Source organism: Lygodium microphyllum, chromosome 7 (genome assembly GCF_053477565.2).
Source record: "Lygodium microphyllum isolate KBCC chromosome 7, Lygodium_microphyllum_v1.1.10, whole genome shotgun sequence".
Lineage (NCBI taxonomy): Eukaryota > Viridiplantae > Streptophyta > Polypodiopsida > Schizaeales > Lygodiaceae > Lygodium > Lygodium microphyllum.
The window spans coordinates 90,964,091-90,989,316 of record NC_141141.1 but is presented as its reverse complement, the minus strand read 5'-3'; the positions used below and the strand labels follow the sequence as shown (position 1 = coordinate 90,989,316).

At 39.7% G+C, this 25,226-nt stretch overlaps 1 protein-coding gene across 1 annotated transcript in view; it reads left to right on the top strand.

Moving 5' to 3' along the window:
* LOC148033687 (E3 ubiquitin protein ligase RIN2-like) overlaps nt 1–18,917 on the top strand; it is a 54,996-nt gene extending 36,079 nt beyond the window's left edge. Inside the window, exons 11-12 of the mRNA XM_087681646.1 lie at nt 16,103–16,418; nt 17,993–18,917. Of these exons, the coding sequence (XP_087537772.1) occupies nt 16,103–16,418; nt 17,993–18,043 (367 nt within the window). The 3' untranslated portion in view covers nt 18,044–18,917. The remainder of the gene's footprint in view (nt 1–16,102; nt 16,419–17,992) is intronic.
* The last annotated feature ends 6,309 nt before the right edge of the window (nt 18,918–25,226 follow it).

Genomic DNA, 25,226 nt, shown 5'->3' with positions numbered 1-25,226 from the left:
CATGGAAAATCAAACTTATTTATAAGGTGTCTACCAGCTAAATGCACAAGTTAGGGCAGAATAAGAAGTACAAGGGCAGAATACAACCCCCAAACTCTGCATAGACAGCAATAGATAACTATACAAGGAGGCATATGTGAGAAAATAAATATTAATAATAGCACCATAGAGCTATATAGGTACTAGGTGGCCTTACCCAATGCCCACCATATGACTACATAAAAATCCATGCCTTTATCTTGTAAAATTGCAAGATATTCTTGTGGAGAATCACTTGAGTAGATATTATTGAAGGGATGCTGAGGTTTCTTCATAAATTCTCATTTATAGGATATTTTAGGGGAGTCACATGCTATTTACACAATTATAGTTTTGTCGGTCCATCTTTCTTTGTTTATCCATGACAAGATGTACTGTGGATTAGTTGTACTCCTAATTTGGTCACACAAGTCAGTTTAGACTTGAGCAAATGTCAATAACATACATTGTCACGAGGACGTGAAATTTTCAGATGCTTTAATCTTGTTGATAAAATTTGATTAAGTGATCAATCAAATGTGCAGGGTTGTTTAAGCACATGTAATGCACATGGCGATATTCCATAGTAATAGGCCAAGGACCCTGAGGATGCAATGGGTATCAAAGGCAAAAGTTGTGATAAGTTATGCCAATTGGGTTTTGTTGGTTAGTTGGAATCAGATTTGACCCTAGGCCAGTGGTTTGGCCAATAAGTGTCAGTGGTGACACTGGGGACTAGCATTAATCAATTAAATAATACTAGTCTAAGGATCAACAAAGGTTGGGAACCACTTTAGGTTGCAAATGGCTCTGCCAATTTAATTACGGATGGGTGCATTTTATTTTGGGCAGAGTCAGAAGGGCTAAATTTAATTTTCAAAATTATTTAATTTTAAAAATTAATTAAATGACTGGATAATATTGGAAAATGGGTTTAAAAGGTTGCCACTTGGCTAAAATGCCCATGCAAGACTAGAAACGTTTTTGGAGGTTGGAGAGAGATTCAGTGCATTCAAGCTGAGGAAAAGAGAGAGAATAGGCTGCTGGTTTGAATTTTTTGTTGTGGAGCTGCTTCTGGAGGCTGGAGCGGCAAGAATCAGGCCATCTCATGCAGGCGACAACAATTCTTGGACCTTTAGGAGCTGGCGACAGCAGTTTGAGACCTCTTGGCAGTTGGTGACAGCATTAAATGCTGTTTGGTATAGGCAGCAATCAGATTTCAGGCCTTTCTTGCATGAAAATCAAGAATTTCTCTCTTCTGGCATTCTCTTATCTTCTCCAGTTTATGCTCAGTCATTCTCAGCATTTCCCAGCCTTTTGGATCAAATTTAAGTCAAATTTGGTAGGTAGCAGAGAGATCTCTATTGTAAACCCCAAATTGCTATAGAAATTAGGGTTTGACAGCCACCTTGGGACTCGTGCCTATTGGGAAAGACATCGTACACTGGATTCAGCACCTGAAATTAGTTAATTGTTAGGGAATTCAAATGCCAGCCCATTAATTGTAAATTGGGGCAACATTTGGCCAGTTGGTGGCTCCATTGGAGTAAGTCTTGGGTAAAAAATCAAGGGTCAATTGGCTAGAATTGATCGCCGATTATTGCTACAGCAAGGGGCTTTGGGAACAACAATGGAGATTGTGAATCTCAACTTGTACTCAATGCTCATTCCATTAGCAATCAAGTTAAAGAAATACCGAAAGGGGTGTCAATTTTAGGGCCAACAGGGTGTCCAATGTCCAAGATTATTTAGGTAATTTGTGCATTTCAAGTTACGTTTATTTGCTGATTGCTGTAATTAAGTGCTTAATTAGGGAATTACCATCCTTTCCAAGAAGGAAGGTTGGTCTCATACGCGCACACATGCACGCGTGCACGCACACACAAAGGTATGGTCTTATTCAGTTGGGTGCTAGGACATGGGTGACACTAGTACACAAGTTGGGGATGAAGATGGATTTCTACTAAGAGTATTCTCTCTACGCTAGAGATGATGGCTTTATTGTTTGCCTGAGATATATGGACACTCGTGTTTCTCATGCGATCAGGTGTGCTATTGGCTAGCTATATACTTGTTTGGATAAACTAGAGATTGAGATTGATGAATGTAGATTCATATCTCCCGAGAAGCGCTTATGCCAAATTTGTTAGTTGGAGCGAGAGACAAAGGGGCACTACATTTGTCGCATTGTTTAGCCTAATATGAGATTTGGGGACATTTTCATTCTTTTTAGAGATGGGTTTGGGTTAGTGTAGAAAGTCATGGATTACATTGATCGACAATGTCTTGGCCTCTTTCTGTATAAGATACACCTACTTAGAGAGACTCTCCTTGGGAGTACAACACTAGTGCATTGAGGGCCTATCCAGAGGCAGTTCACAAATTTCATTCCGAATACCTAAGTGGCTTTAGACTCCAAAATAGTCTTAATATGCACCGAGGAAGAGAACTAAGAGACCCTAGCATAACTCTAGTCTACATATGTTTAGGATGTATCAATTGATTAAAGATGTCGAGGCTACGACAGTTTCGGTTCGGTTTTGGTTTTAGATTTTACTTATTGTTTTTTCCCTAGACAAACTTATCATTCTACATATGGTTGTAATTCATGGTCTCATAGGTCATCTTGGCCTTTCAGGCCTACATTTTGTTGTTGGTGATTGTTTTAGAGCTACTGCACTTGCGTTTACAATCATGACAAGCTACCTTGCTGATTGCCTATCTATCGGTGGTCATCTGAGTTGTAGATGCCATCAGATCAACATATGCGTTTTCAGTCAAACAGCTTCCTACACTATTGCCATCTCCGTCACATACCTACAAACATTTTTAGACTATTGTTGCTACGTTTGGGATTCATTTGAGTATGACATAGTTTGATACCTCCATTAGTCACCTCTGCAGCAGTCCTAGAGAAATGGAGGTTTGAGGTCCCTTTATTGTATCGTGACTCGTCTTCATTGTCATTCATACATTCTATAGTTTCTATTCTTTGTGCTGTTGTACAATGCATTTTTTGTGTTTGCCATACCAATTCTTTCCAAGAATGAGCAATTTGGGGGTAGCAATAATATGGTAGGGCTAGAAAGGATGAGAATGATGGGGATATTGGCAATGAGAGCTAGTTGAAGTGAAGATTATGAGATGGAGTCTCTCCCCTTAGCTCCCTTTAACAGAGTTGAGCAGGCAATATGAAGAACATTTTTTGCGCTTTTAGAGCTGCATGAGAGCCAAATAAAGATGCTAATAATCGAGGATTGGTGTTGACAAAATTCTTCATAGCTTAACACTCCCTCTTAGATCGAAAAAGGGAGACCAAGAGGAAATTACAAGTAATGCCCTTTGCCCTTTGATTTTAAAAAGTAGAAACTTAATGGAAGGTGAGGAGATGATCATCCTCAAGGGTGTCAATGATGGGGATTGCTATACTGACTAAGAGCCATGATTCATGCTCGATGGGTAGAAGGAAAAATGAAAATGCTGTCACGTATATAAGGGTTGGAAGGCAGCTTATTTGGGTTTTGCACTAGCTAGGTGTCGAAATCACAAAATGCTGTGATTTAGGCATATGGTAGTGAGCTTAGAATGTGCAAAGAGGGAAAAATTGCTTCTCACCATCAATTCAATGATGAAGGGGAAGGCAAGAGTGTAGCATTTAGTGATGACGGTGTGGAGAACTTGATGAAAAATGGAGTGAGCATCTCAGCTGGACACCTATGGAAGGAATTGGCCTCCATGGTAGCATCTAAGAGTACTTGGAACTTGGCTCTAGGAGAGGAGGCAACAATAGTCACTACTCCATGTTGACCCAAAAAAGCATAGCTGAACCAAAGTAGAACATGGGGCCACCATGGGAGTGCCAAATTTTTTTGTCTTTGGCCTAATTAGGATCAATAGATCCCTGGAATGTTAGCTTATGATTGAATTGTAAGCCAAGAATGTAAGTACTTGAGAGATAACCCACATAGATGTTTTTGGTTCAACGCTAAGGATTTTTCTTTTATTTTGAGCAAAAGAGGTATAAGTGCTCAATGATCTAGCTAGAGTTGAATGCAAATCAGATCACATATATACAAGGCCTTTGAAGGTGCTTTAGGGGGATGGGGGAAAGAAGCCATGGTGGAGTGTAACACTTGCAAGGAAATACTTGGTCACAAAAGATAAGCAAAAATGTACAACAAAGCACAAAATGATAATAGAACTCAAAGATAAAGAGTAACCTAGAGACTCAACACAAAAGAATGAATAATTAATAATACAATGCTCAATGCAATAACCACACGAGTGAATAGAAAACCTTGAGCTCCTGTGTCTTCAAAGGACCGGGGTAAAGAGACGAGTTGGAGAGTGTGTTGTACTTTGTACGAACCTCGAATCACAGCAAATAGTCTCTGTATGTGATCAGCGACAGCAAACACAGATTAGGGTAATGTATCTGTATGGATGAGGCTGATCAATTGCAGCAGTGAGGTGGTGTGAGCAGAGTGTAGTTGGGCAGGGCAGCAGCAACAACACAGGTCTGGCTGCAAAGGCAGATCAACCTGCAGTGGCAGCTGCTCTTGAGGAGAGAGAAGATGCTGGATGGCAGTAGACAACTGCAAACATGGCCTTCTGGCTGCAAAATGTGATGGCTTTTCGTGACAAGTACCTCCAGGCTGAACAGGGTAGTATGCAGCAATAAACACAGATCTGGGACAGCTGGAGTGTTGAGCTAAAATTGCATTAGCTTATTTAAAACAGCCCCAAAACGTGCTTATTAATGAATGTAACCAAACTTTATTAGAAGAAATGGGATCCTAGAGAGTTTTTGTGTCCCACATGCAAATCCTAATTTGGGAGGCCCCAAACTATCTATAAATAGGCAAGCTACCCTTCATTCGGCCCAATCTCGCTTTTGTAGATTGTAGGGGCTAGAGCTTTGCTGTCCACACCCCCTTTGTGGAGGAGATCTCAGTTGGAACTGCTCACCATTGCTGCCATCAATTGGTGCTTGTTGTTTAGCCTCCTCTCATCATTTCTTTCTTCCCAGCCATTCTCTCACTGCTGTATAGTAGGGCGATTGCTGGCTACTGGTGTACCAGCTGCCGTCTATTGCCTCTAGCCCTAGAAGGTTGCATTTATTGTTGTTTGCCCCCGTCTAGCCTCCGTTCACTGCAAAGCAGGCTGAGTTTGATGATGATATCACTTCCCAACTCAGTGTTTTACTGTTTTTGACACTGCCAATACTGCCAAGCCATCACCACATCTGCATTTTGTTGATTTTGCTGATTTTGCCTTGATTTCCCGTCACAGATCGAGCCACACTTGAGTTGTGTTTGCTTCTGCTAGACAACTTCGAAGGCTGCCTGTTGTGTTTTGGGATCCATCAAGAGTATGTCGCTCTCTCTAGATGATTCTTTTTGCTCTTGTCCCTAAGAAACAAGAGTTTGAGGTTCGGTATCCATCATTGCATAGTGTGTTTGTTGCATTGAGTGCATTCTATTTAGATTCGTTAATTTCATTATTCATTGTGTTCGTGATGCAAGGTCTCCTCCTTGAATTCCACTTTCAAATCCAACACTTTGACCTTGCCTCTGAGCATTGGGCTCATCTCATTGATTGATATGTGGCTTGGGATCGGGCCTGTTGTATCACACGTGATTGTAAGCTTCAAAGATGAACTTACGGTCAAGTTGGCTGGATATTGGTGTCGTCTCCTTGAGTTGTCCACTATGGGGGCTCTTAAGTCCTCTGATGACCAAGTCAAATTGTTTCTAAATAAGCTATCAAAGAAATATTTTCATTTTGCGTAGAATGTGGTCTCACAGCCCACCATGCCCACCTTCTATGAATTTGAATGTCGACCACTACGTTATGTTCAGTAGTTCAATCGATTTCATAGTCCATTCTCTTTTGGGGGGACTTTTGTTGCATCTTCTCAGAAGGGTAGTAAGGAAAGGGCAAGTGAAGTTAAATTTCACATCAAAATCCAAACCCGAATTAAGCTAGTGAGTCATAAGGAACTTTAAATCTTCTCTTAGACTCTGGTGTTAGAATGTACTAAAGAAAGACAGATATTGATAGTGCTGTCAAAGACTAGCCACTTTGACGACGAGTGTCACTCAAAGCCCAAGGAAAGTCCACCCAAAACTCGTGTCTCAAGCACATTTGGTGAGGTCCCTTCAGCCCCACCTCCACAGGTGAGACAATAGGGTAGAGTCTAGAGTGATTGCATACATGGCACTTGGACCTTCTACTCCCTCTTCACCCAAGGAGTTATCAGAAATGTCTACCCATGTTGTTGTTTTGGACTTTAATCCTCAAGCTCTCCTTGTCTCCCTCGAGGATAGACTTGATGAGTCCCCTTTTCTTTTTGAGTTGCACTCTCCATTGAGTGTGCAACTAGAAGCACTTGAGTCCACCCACATATCTATTAATTCTTGCAGCGCAAACTCTAGTTTGTCTTCTCTCTTCTGCTACACATTCCTACTCTTACTTTCCTACATCTTTAGTGTGCCTACCTTTCGGTAGTAGGAATCCCTTCACATTTCACTCATATCACCCCCTTGCACTTTACATGGAAGTTGAGGTATACATGTTGTATGGTCTTATATCGTTGTTTTTACTTCTCTTTTGCAAGTTGATATTACCTTCTATAGGACCTATTGCTTTGATTGGAGCGAAGTCTTGGATTGTTCAACACTCCTCCCTTGGTCATACTTCTTTGGTGGAGCTTTCCACGCCGTTCGAGCAAGGAGCCTTCTTTTCTAGAGGATGAGTCATTGCCTTTCTTGAGTCCATGTTGGAGACCATTCTTTTCATAGGCTTTCAACTGGACATATATCTCTCTCTTTTTCTTTGGATGCTTCTCCTTTCCTTTGTGGACTTCAACATTTTGGGGAGAGAGGGAGTGTCTATTGCTCCCTTTGCCATTCGATGGTGATAGGCGGCGGTACTCTAGCTTTCCCTTTTATTTTGAGAGGGGCGGCTTTCTTCTCTTGATGGTGATATGATTTTGGTTATAGTTTGATTTGGACATTATGTATTATCCTATACTTCGTATCATCATCATCATCATCATTATTATTTGGATGACCATGATTGCAAAATGTTGCTTGGGTAAGTGAACAATTCCCCTGTAAGGACATTACGCAGTATTGCATCACATTTTGTAAGTTTGATGACTTGCATTGCCTCTTGCATAACTCTAGTGCATGGGCATTTTGTTCTTGTAAACATGCATGCGTGCATATTTATCCCTTTTCAATCTTTGGAGTGTTTGACTCTAGATCCACCATATTCATGGCATCTACGGTGGCAGTCTCTCTTGCTTGTTATGCTTACTTAGCTCACTTTCACCTCTCCTTTTTGCCTCTACCACATACTCCCCACATTTTATTATTTCTTGTTGTTGACACCCAATAGTGGTAGGGCTAGCTTGTTGTTTTGTGAAGGTTTTGGGATTGACTATCCCTTTTTATACTTGGGGCACAGATACTCAATATGACGAAAACTCATTGAAAATACTCATTTAATGCTAAATCTTGAAAAAAAAAAAGTCCACTTATGTTTCCATTTGTCTTTGTAAGACTTAGTAGGCCATTGGGCAGTTGACGTGCACCCTTGGTTTGATTCTCTAGCCTCTTTGGAGTAAACACTTTGGCTCTATAGTCTTGGTAGGTCATTGGGCAACTGACATGCACCTTTTGCTCGATGCCCTGGTTGTTTCAGGGTGGGATGCCTTGGGTTAAAAAGAAAAGTACAGTGGCTTAGGCTTGTTTGTAGTCCCTCATGGTACTAGTTTTGGGCTTGAGAGAGGGTGTTGAGCTAAAATTGCATTAGCTCCTTTAAAACAGCCCCAAAACATGCTTACTCAGTGAATTTAACCAAAATTTATTAAAAGAAACGTGATGCGAGAGAGTATTTGTGTCCCACATGTAAGCCCTAATTCAGGAGGCCCCAAACTTTCTATAAATAGATAGGTTGCCCTCCATTCAGCCCAATCTTATATTTGTAGATTGCAGGTGCTAGAGGTTTTTTGTCCACATCCCATTGACGCAAGAGATCTCAGTTGGAGCTCCCACCATTGCTATCCATCAATTGGTGCTGGTTGTTCAGTCTTCTCTCATCATTCCTCTTTCTTTCCATCCATTCTCTCATTGTTGTACAAGAGGATGATTGCTGTCTACTGCTGTACTAGTTACTGCCTGCTGTCTCCAGCCCTAGAAGGCTGCGTTTAGTGTTGTCCGCCCTTGTGCAGCCTGCACTCTCTACAAAGCAGGGTGTGTTTGATATTGATGTCACTTGCTAGTTGAGTGTTTTGCTGTTTTTGACACTGCTAGTGTTGCCACATCATCACCACATATGTGTGTGCTGATTTTGGCATGCTTAGCCAATTTGTGATCCAACCATACTTGAGCCGTGTTTGCTGTTGCTAGACACCTTCAGAGGCTGCCTGCTGCATTTTGGAATTTGTTAGGAGTACCACAAACTGTCTAGCTCATTCACTTTGCCTTGGTCCTTGAGAGACAAGAGTTTGAGGTTCGGTATTTGTCATTGCATAGCATGTTTCATAGTTTCCATGCATTTCAAAAACAAGAGTTAATGAAAACTGGACGAAATAGAGTTTTGGCCATTTGAAATCTTGGTGGAAATGGCGTTTTGAAAAATACCAGTAAACTATAATATAAATAATAATATATGTGTTTATGCATATAAATAAACATATATATACACATACTAAGCATACTAGAGACTAAAGTCATTGAACAATCTTAGCTTTTAAGACAAGAATCTAAGATCCATGATTTGCATTGTGCAATTTCACATCGTTATCAATTTTATAGGTTGCAATCTAAAGTAACTTATAATATTTTGAAACAAAACAACTCATAGGTGACATATCAAAGTGTAATATCATATCATAATATGTATTATTTGAGAATGATGACTCAACTTAAAAGTCAAGCTCATGAGTGTCATGAGGACATGTATTTTTGAAACCTCACTTAATATGTGGATTAATTTTTAATCACATGTTAAGTGAATGTTGCACATGTGAGGTGTAACTGGGGTTAGAGTAAATTTATGAGCTTGGGATCCGAGCAAATCACGGGATGTCAAAGGCAAAAGTTGCTATAAGTTACGCAGCACATATACTTAGTGGTATCCGATGTCAGTTGTTGACCTAGGTTATTCATTTGGCCATAAGTGTTAGTTGTTGGTGACATTAGGGAAGTGGCGTTTAATGGTATCTAACGTCAATTTGAAGGTCAAAGATGACGTAGAGACACTCAAGAATGGAAGTTGCCTAGTCAATTTAATTATTTTCCAGTCATATTTTTTTTAGGATACCGAAATAATTATTAGATTAATTTTCAACATTTAAAGACTGAAAATTAATATTTAATTATGGATAATGTCGAAAAAACCATTTGGGAAGGCTGCTACTTGTCAAAAATGCCCATTATGCAAGACTGAAAAACGTCTTTAGTGGTTGGAGAGAGGTATTTTTAGTGTATTTAGTGCTCAAGAGAGAGGGAGGAGATGCTGATGGTCTGATTTGCAACCATTGGAGGACCTTCTGAGGTAGCTAGGGACAGGAGAAGACCAATCAACAACAATTGATGGTATCTATAGGCTATTGAGACGAGACAGTAGCAATAAATGACAAATTTTCTTCAGTTCTTTGCATCTACAAGCTGTTGAGATAGGACAACAGCAATAAATGACTGATTTTCTTGAGTTCTTCGTGAAGAAAGTCTGAAATTTCTCTCTCCTCAACATTCTCTCTCATCTCCCAGCCTTTCTACAGCCTTACTTCGAAGATTACAATATTGAGATCATGAGAGATTGAGAAATTTCAGATTTCTCAGCTGTAAACCCTAATATGCAGTAGAAATTAGGGTTTAGTAGCAGCCTCGAGAAGCATGCCAGAAATTGGAAGCTCCAAGACTTGGATTCAATAATAGGGTTGAAGTTGTTTTTAGCCTATTCAAGTTGAGGGGCCAGCAAATCATTGAATTTGCAAATTAGATTGAAGACTTGCTTGTCATTTTAGATAGCAAGGGGAGTTGGAATACCGAAAGGGATTGGGAGAATCCCATTGTACATCAACTTCTTCTTTAATTAAGTTAAATAAATACCGAAAGGGGGCGCCAATTTTGGGGCCAACAGGGTGTCCAATGTCCAAGATTATATGGTGAAGTGTGTATTTCAGTTTTGTGAATTTGTTAATTGCTGTAAATAGTGCTTAATCAGGTTATTTACCACCCTATATGAGGAGGAAGGCTGGTTACAATGAGTCTCATAACAATTTGAGCAGCAATAGATCATAGTAGATGCATGATACATTAAAAAAAGGTAATCTAAAGACTCCAGAGTCAAGGCTAAATATTAAAATGATAAGGAGACACTGGTCAGCCATGGGAAAAAACATTAGCAAAGTGCAATCAAGCATTCACAGAAGCATCATCTACACCAATGTAGGTGTCGCCATCTTGATTTTTCTCTGGCTCATCGCTATTCATATAAATTGATGATCTAGAAGCATTAGAAGTTCTTGAATCTCCTAGAACAAATGAGTGCTAGCTCCATCTATGGCTCTCATGTGCTATGAAGTAGTCGTGTTGCGCGTGCTATGGTTGAAGGCTATCATCTTTTCATAGAGTATGGTATATATGTCGTGCTCCTGTGGTGTGATATGTGGAATAAAATTCATCTTCTTTATATCAATCTTGTTAATATTTACTTGTGTTTTATTTAATGTAGAGAGAAAAAAAAATGTCATCTTTAGAATTGGCATTCAAGTGTTAAAGACCCTAAGCTATTAGAAAATTATAATATCATTACCTGTGTTGGCTTGGGATGAATAGCGTTTCTCTCAAGCAGTTGGAGATTGCAATGATAAAGATCAACCTCTCTAATCGAGTAGTGGTAAGCTTATTCCTTTTCCTTGTATGGAAAGGATTCAAAAATTGCAATTGTTGTTAGCAGTCATGTTTGTTATGCCTTGTCATCTCTTGCATGCGAGTCTTAGTCTAAAGTCAGATAAGGACTTTAGGAGCTCTAACTTGTCTGTTACTTGTTTTGATAGAGGAGGTAGCTCATTCTAGAGCACTCAGTTTATTGCCTTTCAGTGCATTTTCTCTTCTAGTCGGGATTTTGTGTGGATTTCCCAAGTAGTTACTGCTTTCCACAGTTTGCCTACACGTACTGGATATTGTTCACCATTTTCATGATTTTTTAAAAGCATTTTTGGCATTTTTACCAATTGCTGGTCGGTCATATTTTTGACCTTAGATTTTAGGTCGGCCATGTTTGGGGATATTTGTCTTTTTATATAGTCTTTCCCACTCAGTTGACACATTCATTCTTTCATCTTTCTCCTTCCTTGGCAGATGTACACTCCGGCTTCGTTATCTTCCTTTGTTTTCAATGCTGCAGTCATCATCAACCTGATCTGGTGCCCTCATTGATGTTGTGGGCTACGTACAGGGAGTGATTGGTCTCTTGCTTTCTCGTCTGTATTAGCATTCTTTCTTATCTAGTGCAGATTTCATTCTTATTTTCTTGCAGTCTGTCTCTGTTTCTTTGTCTTTGTGTTTTCGTTCCTTTCCATTGCGCACTCTCACAATTCCTCTTACAAGGGCCTGAGCTACAATCTTGTGAGAGCACTCATATGGCAATGCGTTTCTATATATCATCATTCAAATAGAAACACAAATGGAACGATAAGAATCAAACTATGCAGTGCTAATAAATTATATAGACGACATTATGCATAATAAAGGATTATTAGGATTGTAAATTACTAGTGTGGGTGTATCATTTCCATACTTTTCCCTGGGCTAAAGTTGAGTCTCTCTTAACTTGTAAGTCTCTTTACTAAAATGCATGCCCTTATTACGGAATGTTAAGAGATCATCCTCAATCCTTTGAAGTATGGATATATCACCACGTATCACCTTTGTCATATACTCCATGAATCCCTCCTCTAGCTTCTCACTCTCAAATTTCTTATCATCTCGCTAAAGAGGATACAAGATATGGGTCACTGCATGAATTGGTCTATGAGACCAATTCCATCTCCTCTCCCACACAGCTATAATTTGAGCAATCCTAGAGAATCAAGATGTCAATATTGAACAAATATGTGAAATGTCAATTCAAGAATGGTTACTCAAATATAATATAAATTTGCAAAATACAAAGTTACTTGTCCAAGGGTAAAAAGTTGTTCTTTTTGAGAGTTTCTTATCTTATCCATATACTCATAAAGGAGACCCATGGTGCTATCCTCCATATTGGTGATACGTATTACGGGGACGTGAAATTTTAACATGCTTTAATCTTGCCAATAACATTTGATTAAGTTATTAATCAAATGTGAAAGGTTCTTTATCACATGTGCTGCACATGGCAATTATTTCATGGTTTGGTAATAGGCCAAGGACCTTGAGGACATAATAGATGTTAAAGGTAAAAGTTATAATAGGTTATGCTTGATAGGTACTAGGTGGTACAGAGCATTAAATTTTGACCTAGAGCAATCTATTCTCCACTAATTTCGGTGGTAACATTAGAGACGAGGCATTTATTAATAAATTAATGCTGCTCTAAGGGCTAATAATTGCTAAAGGGATACTTGAAAGCCAAATTTAGTCATTAGTTGGTGAAATTTATTTTTTGAGCACTAGAATAATTATTAAATGAATTTTTAAAATTAACAATCTAAAAACTAATTAAATGGATGGATAATACTAAAAAATGGGTTTACAAGGTTGCCACTTGGCAAAAATATCCATGCAAACTGAGAAAACGTTCTTGGTGGTTGGGTCTCAGCCATTGAGTTAGTTTACAACCTTGGGGAGGGGGGAGAGGGAGTGTTGCTGGTCCATTTTTTTATTAGAGAATAGCAATTTGTTGCAGAAGAAAGCCATTTGGGGGCCTTAGTAGGTAGGGGATAGTAGGAAGACATCTTCTATCGGTTGGCAACAACATTGCTGATCAGGTGACAGCATTTTGGAGGTGCCTAGCAGTAGGTGATTGCATTAAATGCAGGCGGGAGTAGGCAACAAGCAGACTTTAGGGTTTTCTCGTGAAGAAAATTGGATTTTTCTTATCTTCTCTAGTAATTTATCAAAAGATTTAAGCACTTCTTAACCATTCTTAGCAGATCTCAGCCAGATTTGGTGGACATAAGGGAAATTTCTGCTGTAAACCTTAAATTTATGCAAAAATTAGGGTATGATAGCCACCTTGGGACCCATGGCAGCAGGAGAAGGCATCGAACACTGAAATCAGCACTTGAAATTCTTGGAATTGACAAGGATTTTAGATGTTAGCCAATCCATTGTAAATTGGGGTAGCATTTGGCTAGTTGGTGATTCTGTTTGTGTGAGTCGTGGGTGAAAATCAAGGGAAAATTGGCCCAAATTGCTTGTTGATTGTATGTGTAGCAAGGGGCTTTTGGATCAACAAACGAGATTGTGAAATCTCAACTTGTACACCGTCCATTAGCAATCAAAGTTAAAGAAATACTAAAAGGGGCGCTAGTTTTGGGGCCAACCGGGTGTCTATTGTTCAAGATTGCTAAGGTAATGTGTGCATTTCAGTTTATGCTCAGTTATTAATTGTTATAATGAAGTGCTTGATTAGGTTTTATCACCCTATCTGAAGAGGAAGGTTGGTTTCAAGGTTCCATCGTTGAGATACTATTAATTCTCTCGAATTGGTGGGTCTGAGGTATGTGATTGAAGGTCATAAGCTTTGCTCTAGTGCTGAAATTGTATTCAGCTGAGCATTACAGCAATAATGTCTTTAGATAGTGAGATGGGATCAAGCAAAGATGATGCCTCTCAATCTGAAAATTCACAGAGTGTTTGGGAAAATGCAATGCTTGATCTTGGACAAGGCGTGCAGCATGGACAGCAAGCTAATAATGTTGGTTTTGACCAAAATGTTGGTCCTTGTAGTCCTTTAGAAGTTGATGATCAGCAAGAGGAAGATAAAATTAAAGACCAGTTTAAAGATCAGCTGAGGACAACAGCTGAAATGTTTATGCAATTGGCAAATGATTCACAGTTTATGCGCTTTTTGAACTCTTAAAGGAGGGTAGCAAAGGCAAGAAGAGGAAATCATCTTTGAGAGCTTAGGGACACAACAAAATGCACCGAAGGAAGAGCCAATACATCAGCATGATGTTCCGAATGTGGGTAGTGAGCTGCCAGTGGGGCAATTGATACATATGCAAGGCCAACTTAAAAGTGCTAATCCAATGGCTTTTTGGACAGTAGGGCATGTTAAAGGTACTTTGGTGATGGCACTAGTTTCCATGCTATGGTGGGCTTGGGACCGCATACGGGGATGTATGGCAAAACTTCTGGTATGTAGTAACCAATGCATGGTGTGCAAGGCCTGGTGCATTCGGGTATGGTTGGTAATATACATAGCCCCATGTATAGCAATATTGGCATGATGCTGGGGCACGAAGTGGCAAGTTTGGCAATGCATATATGTAGTCCACTGTGTTTGGGACTCATGGTATTAATGTTGGTCATGCAAATGCTCCATATAGTGTCGGTTATGAGGAAAAATGCAGCTACTAATGCATGCAATGTATGGGAAAATGTATCTTGGTATGGCTATTAGTATGCAAATTCCCATACATAGTCACATTGCAATGGTCCCAAGTATACAAACAAGAATGTTTCCTAATGCATTTTGTACTTCTAGCATGTCAAGTATACATAAGGGGCTAGTCAGCTGGATGTTGGAATTGCAACAATGTGAAAGTAAAAAGCATTGCAATGCTTTAGGGGAAGAAAGGCTTATAACCTAGTGGAGGTTTCGAGGCAAGTTAAGCTAGAGGTAAAGTTTCCATGTGCTTCTTTGTGAAACTTTAGCATTGTTTCACCAATAGATGCAAAGTGGATGGAAGAGGATGACTTTGGTAGATCATCCTCAATTGTTGCAGCTTTACCTAGATGCCTTTCAGTTACAATCGTTTGGAGTATTACATGATGCTCAAGGGGGAGGTAGCATTTCCACTCCACCAGCTATGGACAGCTCTCGTATGTAGTGGATCTTGGATGTATTCAGCATGCATCCAAGGAACTATGCTGACAGTATATCTGGCATGAGATCACTACTCAGTGTACTAGTCACTATGAGATGTATGCAGATGAGTATGAGTTTCACCCAGGTACTAGAGGGAGCTAATCTCAACTAGAGGATAGTTGCAAAAGGTGTAGTAAATAGTTGTGTCTACATTGCTACACATTGTTGAAGCCTAGAGCTCTGCCACCACATTGTTGTAGTAAACACTCACACACTCTCTCTCTCTCTCTCTCTCTCTCTCTCTCTCTCTCTCTCTCAACTTCCAAGATGAGTATGCAATTCCAAGAGCATCCCCCCCCCCCCCCCAAATTGCCAAGTCTCTCTCTCTCTCTCACACACACACACACACACATACACACAAAAGAATGAAGAGCTTGTTTGTCCATCCACCCTAAATTTTGCTTTGTTCTTTGATGTATTACGTATACACTCCCATCTGTCTTCTAGTAGCGCATTGCACATGTTGTGCATGGGGTTTTTCCTTGTTATCCTCATGTATTCATCGTATTAACTCAAGTGACATTGCTATTTTAGCTCTAAACATGTGTTCTATTATCTATAATCCAAAATAACTAAGTTTTTGTTTTTGTTTTTTTTGTACTAATATTGTACCGTACCTGATAAAATCATAAGGTACCAATTAGTACGGTATTTTATTGTACCATACCGTACCTTTCGTACTTGACAACCCTGGATCTAGGTGGAAGGAAAATTTTTATATTGTGGATCTATTTCTTCCTCTATATCATTAATATATAGTAATTTTAATTATAATGAATAATGAACCTTGAGATAGGCAATGAAATGAAACATGAAAGGGAACTATGAAACCTTGAAACACGAAACAAGACAAAACATTTTTGGTGATGATGTACTGCTTGAATGAGGCTATGAAAGTGAGAATGAAGTATTTTTATATGAGCTGGCATTTACATGGTTGGCGTTTTATTTCCACCTTTTATGTGTCTTAATTTGTTGATTACAGGGGCTCAGAACAAGTTGGTTCATCAGCAGAACCAGGGTCAAGTAGCCTTGTACGAATGCAAACAGTTCTACAGCATCTCACTGGCTCACATGAGTCCAGTGAGGCTAGTTGGAGTTGGTGGCCTTTTGCAGAACAGATTGGAGAAGGCAATTCTGCTCCACTAGGAGCAGGAGCTGAAAACAGTTTCGGTGCCACCGGCCTTCACAATCAAAATGATGGTCCTGAGCTAACAGCGACAAGAGATCCACATATGCGTGCTATGGTGAACATGGTTAGGGAAGTTCTACCAGACATTCCAGAGTATCTCATAGTTCAGGTAATCCCAGTTTTTTATGTCAGTATGACAAGATAGTTGAGTTGAAAATCCAAATGATTTTTTCCTTTCCAATATGAGGAAACTCTATTAAATGGCACCTCTGTGAAAATCAATTAGGAAAAATATCTAGTTGAGGCAAGTCAATAGCCATGACAGAAACGCTGGAAATTTATAATAGATTTCATGTCAGCCTATGCATTGCTTTTGTAATCTTTTTGTAGCAAGGGAAGTTGAGTTAGAAAAGCTATTATCTTCCTGGGAAAATTCTTGTGGCGATAAGGTAGCTATTCTACTTTGAAGGTTCAAAAATGATACTCTTTATTGTTTAGCATCTCAATCATCAGGGTAAATTTGTTCTGAATCTCTTGGTATCATCCTCAGAAATACTTTATGCTTTAACGGCTCTTATAACCATCTATATATGCACATTCAGGTGTGGGAGAGCCAGGTTCGGTTTTTGTGGGGTTGAAACATAACCTTATATATAATGCACATTCAAGTGTGGGAGAGCCAGGTTTGGTTCTTGTGGGGTCGAGGAATAACACCTCAAACATCACAAAACCAAAATTAAGTTCTGTCCTCTTACAGAAGGCTATGGGGAGAGGCAAGGAAGTGCTTGTGTGAGTCTGATGCATGGTCCCTTTGGGCCACCTGGGGGGCAGGCTCGTAGATGGAGCAGAAGTGCTTACTTCTATAAGCTGTTTAGTGGTGATATTAAACTGAATTGGGGATATCAATTATGCAGTTTGATTGGTTGAAGTGGTCTATTTAAAAGTATTGTGAGAATACCTGCACTGTGTCATCCTACATACGTTTCTAAATATGTTAAATATATGAGAAGATGATGTGAAACAGAAAGAAATCTGATTATTTTCCAGAGTATATACATGAAACTTCAAAGAAGAAAAGGAAATTGCAAAAATATAAAATTGAGAATGGATGTTTCCCTCAGTCATGATTTTTACGCCTTGGCACATCACATGGATATGTTAGATAGAACAGAAACACAGAGTGATAAAAAGAGGAGCAAGAATGGAGATTGTTTTTCGACACTCTTTTTCACTCATGGGCTTGCAGGACTCTTAGATCCTTGCCATAGAAGGTGTTGGGGTTGCTGTCCTTACATGTCCCAGTTACAAGCTTATTAGGATAAGATCCCCCCTTACTATCTGCTGAGGTAGAGAGTTCCCACTTTCAATGTAAACAAAGCAGTCAATGTGCATCTGAGCAAACTTTAAAATTTATCAACATGGTGGAGAGTGTCCTCATAGAAGCACTAATAGGTAATGTGATCAAAACAGAGGACATTTGCTTGTCTATGCACGCGTTTGTATGTGTGTTAGTGAGGATTTGAAAATGAAGTAGTCAATGTGCATTTGGTCAAACTTAAATTTATTAACATTTTGCAGAGTGTCCTCATAGAAGCACTAATAGATAATGTGATCGAAACAGAGGACATTTGGTTGTCTGTGCACGTGTTCGTATGTGTGTTACTGAGGATTTTTTCGAAGAACCCATTTATATCCGTTCTTTTATTTCTGTGAGACTAATTAAATTTTTTTTTGTCTTTACAGGACCTTCGTAACACAAATTCTGTCACAACGACCGTGAACAACCTTTTGTGACAAAAAGGGCCCCCCTTAGAACAATTGAAGTGAATGAAATTCAGTTGGGTTCATGCAGTGCCTGTCCAATTTAAGATCTCAGAAAGTCCATTTAAGCATGATTGGGCTTGACATGGAATCGAACTGCAGCGTGAGTCAAATTCAATGGAAGTGGATGAGGTTGACTTTTTCCTACAGCATCTTGTCTCAGATGGCTTTATACAATAGATCTTGTAGCAGATTGCTGTATAGTGTGTGTGTATATATATATGTATATGTTCTGTAAATCCCCTCTGAAGTTCAGGCAGAGGTTGTAGACCAATTTTACCTGTAGGGGACCAAGTGTACAGTGGTCAGTGCTTCTTTATCACTTCCCAAACAAAAATATTGGCAATTTGGTGCTGGGAGCCTACTGAAGTCTCCGAATGATGCTCAAGTGAGTTCAAAAGGATCTGCTGGGTATCTTAATGTTATTTACCAGTGGGGGGGACTTCTAATCGATGGTGGTCAAGTTATATTATGAAGAATAAGTTGCTGCAGCCTTGTCTGCATTGCAGGAAAAATCCCCAAATGATGCTCAAGTGAGTCCAAAAGGATATGCTGGGTATCTTAATGTTATTTACATCAGCGGGGAGGACCTCTAATTGATGGTGATCAAGTTATATTATGAAGAATAAGTTGCTGCAGCCTCATCCACATTGCAGGGAAAATTGCATCTAAAGAGGATATGAGTGTATATGCTTGCATGTGCTTGTGGCACTGATGTGTTAGTAATTGTAAAATGGCCACCATTTTCACTGTGATAGGAATGATGTTATAAGCTCAGTTAATTTGACATTTTTGTTTCTATTGATATTGCCAGCAGCCTCAATAATCAAATGTTCTTTATTACTTACCTCGGCATCTTACAACTGAAGTCTCTCCTTTATGAAGGCTGTTTTTAGTGAGCAAGCTTTCCAGACAAGTAACCTTAAAATGTGCTTCAGTTTTCTTAATTTTCAGCGAATTTAGGCATTGCCATACCCCGCATTTTGAATTAAGATTTGGGGCTGATGTGTGATCGTTGTGCTTTGTAATTGCTTTTAATACATGTAACAAGTGTTTTTATGGTTGGTGGTGCCTTTGATTATTATCTTTGTTTAGATTGGATTCGTGTGTTACTGATTGTGACTCTACAGTACTCTTCATTGATTGATCTTGTCTTTGTGTGCTTAATTGGATTGTGTTTCTAAACTATTGAACCTTTTGATTATTTAGGCTTCTTGACAATGAGTATGTGCGTATCTCTTATCTCTCTATTCTTAGTAATCTTGGATATCATTGATCTTCATTATGACTTTTCTATGTGAGTGGCTTGAGATTTCTTCACCATTGTTGAACCTTGATCTTCTAAGGCTCACTTTCTAAGCTTGGAGGATTCTTAGTCTTTGGTTCACAGTTGTAGATTCTTCATCTTTTGCTTTGACCATAATCCTTGCTTTGTGGATTCACTCCACTTCTTTGATGCTCCTAGCATCTTCTTGGAGGATGGGGGTTTCTAGTAGGCTTCATGAGTTCTCTTGGTGGTTGCTTTCTGGTGGCTTTGGAGGCCCCATCTCTATGCTATCTATGAGATGGTATCATGCTTCCTCAATGTTGATCATGCTGATCAATGGACAGTGGTGACTAATGCAGAGAGGGTTAGTATGTTCTTTGGGGACCTGGTTGGTTGGTGTCATACTTCTTCAGTGTTGATCATGCTGATCGGTGGACGATGGTGATGGATGCAGAGAGAATCACTGTATTCTTTGGGGGTATGGCTGATTTTGTTCAGCTGTTACAGCGACACTCGATCCCTCAGACTGGCTCAGATGGTGGTTTTGTGTCTAAGCAAGAAGTTGACTTCTCTTATGGCATAGCTAGGCTGGATTAGTGCTTGTTGACAGGTTTTCCTAGATGAGTTTGGTATTCCTTGATCTCCTTTACAACCACACTGTTCTTCATTGGTGCATGTCTTTGGACAAAGTGGGGATGTTCCTGTCCTGTAGTAGTGAACTTTCACTCCCCATCTATCCTTGGGCCAAAGAGGAATGATTATGAGAGGGTGATGGGAGGGCATGTTGATGCCTACTATGCATTTGTATGCTGTGGTGGACCTAACAGAGGCTTTCTACATGCATTTACATAATCTTGCAGTTGAAATCCTGGAGCTGGTTTGTCTTTTAGGTCCATAATGGGAGGTTTGGACAATGTGTGGGTTTTGCTCCTAGTCTAATCCCACATGGGAGAAAACTTCAGTGATGTGTCTGAAGGCAAGGAATCCACGGTCATAACGTGCTTTTCACAGTCCTGTTCGTGATAAACATAGAGATTTTCCATTTTCTATGATCAAGGTTTGAGTATGATCATCAACTTGGTGCTTCTGCTTTAGATGTATTTTGGACAGGGAGTTGTGACTTAGAGCTGGAGTCTTGGATTATTTTGAAGGGTGCATTCATGTACTTTGAGCATCACCTGTCATTGTTGTTCTACTACAATAGTTTAGGTTTTTGGCAGATCATTGCCATGGTATGGAACACGGTGATGATTTGTAGGGGCTTGTTGTTCCTCGTTATCATACATTTTGTTTTTCTAACCACCTATGATCTGAGAGGGGGCTTTAGGGGGTGCATTTTCTATGATCAGTGTTTGTCATTGACTTGGTGCTTCTTCTTTAGATATATGTTGGACTGGGAGTCATGACTTAGAGATGGAGTCTTGGAGTATTTCGAATTGTGCATTCATGTACTTCGAGCATCTTCTTTGAACATCACCCATCATTGCTGATCTACTACAATGGTATAGGTTTTTGGCGGATCATTGCTATGGTATGGGACAGGGTGATGATTCCTAGGGGCTTGTTCTTCTTCATTATCATACATTTTATTGTACTAACCACCCATGATTTGAGAGGGGGTCTTAGGGGTGTACATTTCATGGGTTAGGTAAGGCTATTTTTTGGGTGCTTATATGGGCCGTTCAACAACTCATGCAGGGTCAATATATTTGTCTCAAGTCTTGTCTTGTAACCACTTGGAGAGAGAGAAATTGGAGGTACTGCTGGTCACCACATGCATTCACTGGTGTGGCTTGTATGGTACATATTGCATATTGTGTTATGGATTTTATTGCTTGTTTAAGTTACTGTGTTCTCTCTTTCACAATCCATTCCTCTTAGTATTCAATAGTCGTGATCCTTTCGCTTACATGGCTCGTTATTACAAAATGGTAAAAGCTTATAGAACACTAGATGAAAGAGCCTTCATGGTTGCATTGGACTAAAAGAGTGGGGAGAAAGGGATTGGCCTAAAAAGTGGGGACTATCTACTTGGAACTCGGATTATCAAAACTCCCAATGAAAATCATGGAAACAAAAATCTCTCATCAAGAGGGGAGAAGATTAAAACGGGGCTTGTTTGTTACCCTCTCAAGTTTGCATGGCATAGAAAGGATAGCCTATTAGGTGTCCATCACTTGATGCATCCTGTTTAGATATTGGACTATGAAAGCTTGGATGATCTTTTAACATATTGGACAATCCAAAAAAGCCTATGGCATTGCATGTGGGAAGTGTGTAAGTGTCAAAATAGAAGCTTCTCATGATTTAAATGGGGGATTGTTTGTCGCTCCACGAATCATGGAGTTAAAACTAGGTTGTCCTAATTGCTTTATACATTCCACATTGATGTTAGACTTAAAGTTTGTAGACTCTAAAATTGGAGGAATACAGTAGGCTTACAGCCTTTAGGAATAGATCATGAATCTAGAAAAGGTTGAGTTTGTGCTAGATCAAGGTACATTGGAAGGGATAAGGTAAAGAAAATTTATGTTAAGTCGTCCTCTAGAAAAAGAAAGGGCACTTATATGTCAGGGTACTTTGGCAAAGTTGGAAGGGATAAGATAAATAAGATCTATGTTGTGGGCCTCTTGCTAAAAATGGGTGCTTATAAGTAGATATTGATGCAACATTTGAGTGTTATGAATCCTAGGGAGCAAAAGTAAGGAATATAAATATGTAAGGGACTTTTGAGTGCAAAATTCTTTGTAAAGGCAAGTTAGTATTGGCCTGCATGTGCGCGTGCGCACACATATACACACATGTATGTATGTATGTAGAAAAGAAATGATATATTAACATCTACAAAAGGTCAAAATGACCTATGAGACCATGAGTTACAATCATGTGTATGATGGTACAATTGTCTGGACAAAATATGTAGCACGACGCAAAATAAGAAAGGAAACTAACTATGGCTATATGTAAAACATAGAGCTCTATCTAGTAGCAATGAGCTCCAAATGGTACAATCTCATGTGGGTACAGAGGGCCTCTAGCTCTAGCCCGAGCAATAATCCCCCGTATCTGCCTATGAAGGTGTCATTGGTGTCTGTGTTGAGGCCTAGAACGTCTGGGTTGACTAAGCTGAATGGCTCGATCAATCGGTACTCCTTGTTTGTGTGTGGACTATGGTGGTGAGAGAGGCTCTCGTGTGGACTATGGCTGTAATTGTATTGAAGTCTTCTGAGTCTCCTTTGCAAAGAAGTCTGTGAGTTGCCTTTGTGAAGGGCCTTAGTGTCATGGAGCAGTTGTACTCCCGAGGCGCGTGTCACGAAGCCGTCGTATCTCAAGAAGAAAGAGGTCAAGGCATCGTTGATTGGCAAAATCCATCACTCTGGATAGTGATCCAAATCCATCTCTAAAGATTGGAAACGACCACAGACCTCATAATACAATGGGCAATGGTAGATATAATGCTCCTCTGTCTCTGGCTCCAATTGGCATATTTGGCATATGCGCTCCTCTGTTGGGATGAATCTATATTTGCCAGTCTTAATCTCTAGCTGATGTAAGGAGATGCACAACTGGCCAATAGTACATTTGATCCCATGGGAAAGGTGGGTGTCCATGTATCTCCAGCAAATAATAAATCCATCATCTATAGTATGAAGGAAATGCTCGCGGTAGAAAGCCACCTTTGTCCCTAGCTCCTACCTTGGCATCAACCATGTCCGCCTGATATCCAACTGGGTAAGATCCATCCTAATGATCTTGCGAATCTCTAACTTGCTCAGATCAAGAGATGGTGCATCAAGGGAGTAGTGGAAGGGGGGTAACTTGTCCAGGCTAAAGCCATGCAGCTCAAACTAGGTCGACATCTGTGCATACCAACATGAAGTATCACCCTCTTGGGCAAGCTACCTGGAGGACTCAAGGGCCAACTGTGCATATCTGTGTTTGGGTGAGCCCCATAGGCTATGTATGTATAAGACTGATCGAGTGAGGGCCTCTACCACAATCGGTGTAGCTGCTAGCTCGTCTTTGATGATCTCATGTGGCATTGAGGCGTTACATCTGATCATCCTGGATATCATGGACACGAGAGAGAGAGAGAGAGAGAGAGAGAGAGAGAGAGAGAGAGAGAGAGAGAGAGAGAGAGAGAGAGAGAGAGAGAGAGAGAGAGAGAGAGAGAGAGAGAGAGAATCATCTTAATGTCTACTAAAGACCAAAATAACCTATGAGACCAAAAATGGTGACTACAGTTAATCCGTGGTACATCGTGTCATGGATAAAATAAATTAACAAGCGTAAACTAGGCTCATGTACATTTATGAGAGCTCATGGTGCTCTTAATATTTGACATATGGCTACTATGGAAGGATCTTGGTATATGGATGTTGGCATTGCATGAGGTAATGCGTTTTGAGAACGTCTAATGATAGTGGGAAATGATGGCATGTATCCTTGGATAGTGTCGTGGGTGATGTTTAGAGAGTTTATTGAATAGATAGAAGTAGATGAGGTCGAGTAGATGGAAGGTGGTGGATTGGTGTGTATGGGTTTTTAAGAAAAAAAAATTGAATGAGGCATGAGGTTTATATTATGTAAAATGCGTACCACCTTACATGAAGAGCTCAAGCTCTAATTTAACTTTGAAGCTTAGACAAAACTATCTTTCACATTGGCTCTTTAGGTTTGGTCTTTAGGAGATAAAGTGCCCCAAGTACAAAATTTCACAAGCATTAATAGGATCAATTATCACTAATGGCTTCCCAACAAAGCCATATTTCTTTCTTCCCAAATCTTAGCACTTGTAATAACATGCTAGGCTTCAAACACAATTGATGACATCCTACCTTTCTAGCCAAGCAATGCCATCTTCCAAGTAATTATTTCATGCGGTAGTGCACAAGTTAGTCGGTCCTAAAGTTTCCTCTACAATTTCCTAACAACCTTATAGGCCCAAAAGAGGTGGAAGGCATTTATTTCCACCCCTTGCAAAGCAAGCAATGCTTATCCAAGTGCTTCTAGTCACCTATCTTATCTTTGTTGGGTAACATAACCATTAAAACTATCTAAAGTGACAAATCATGCCTAGAGAAAGGAGTGGCTTTCCAAGATCGAAGGTGGTGGATTGTTGTGCAAGTATATGGAAGGTGGTGGATTAGTGTGTGAGTTGGTGCTTTTATAATCTCTTTGAAAGAGGAATGAGGTTTAGATTATGCAAAATATGTACAACCTTACAAGGGATCAAGGGCTCTAATTGAGCTTTGAAGCTTAGACAAAATTATCTTTCACCTTGGCTCTTTAGCTTTGATCTTTAATAGAATGAGTGCACAAGTACCAAATTTCACAAATTATTAGCATAATAACTTGATAGGCTTCAAAGACAATTGACAACATCTTATCTTTTTGGCCAAGCAATGCCAACTTCCATGTTACTACTTTGTGTACTTTTAAGTCAATTGAATTTATCCACAATTTCCTAACAATGTTGTAAGCCCAAAAGAGATGGAAGGTAATCTCTTCGAACTCCTTGGAAAAAACATTTTCCTTTACTAACGACGATGAAATCATCCATTTCGCTCCCAAGGTAGGACACAAGGCAACCTATGGTGATTCTCTAAGTGAAAGATCAAAAGATCCAAGGCCTAAAAATGCACCCACCAAGCTTAAGTTTGAGCAATAGCAAGCCTCGTAAGGTATTGAATGCATAGACATCCTACCACAATAGCCAAGACAAAAGCCATAAGCGACGTGCCAAACACAACTACTTATCCAAGGTCTAAAAATGCACCCACCAAGCTTAAGTTTGAGCAATAGCAAGCCTTGTAAGGTATTGAATGCATAGACACCCTACCACAATAGGCACAAGACAAAAGCCACTAACGATGTGCCAAACACAAC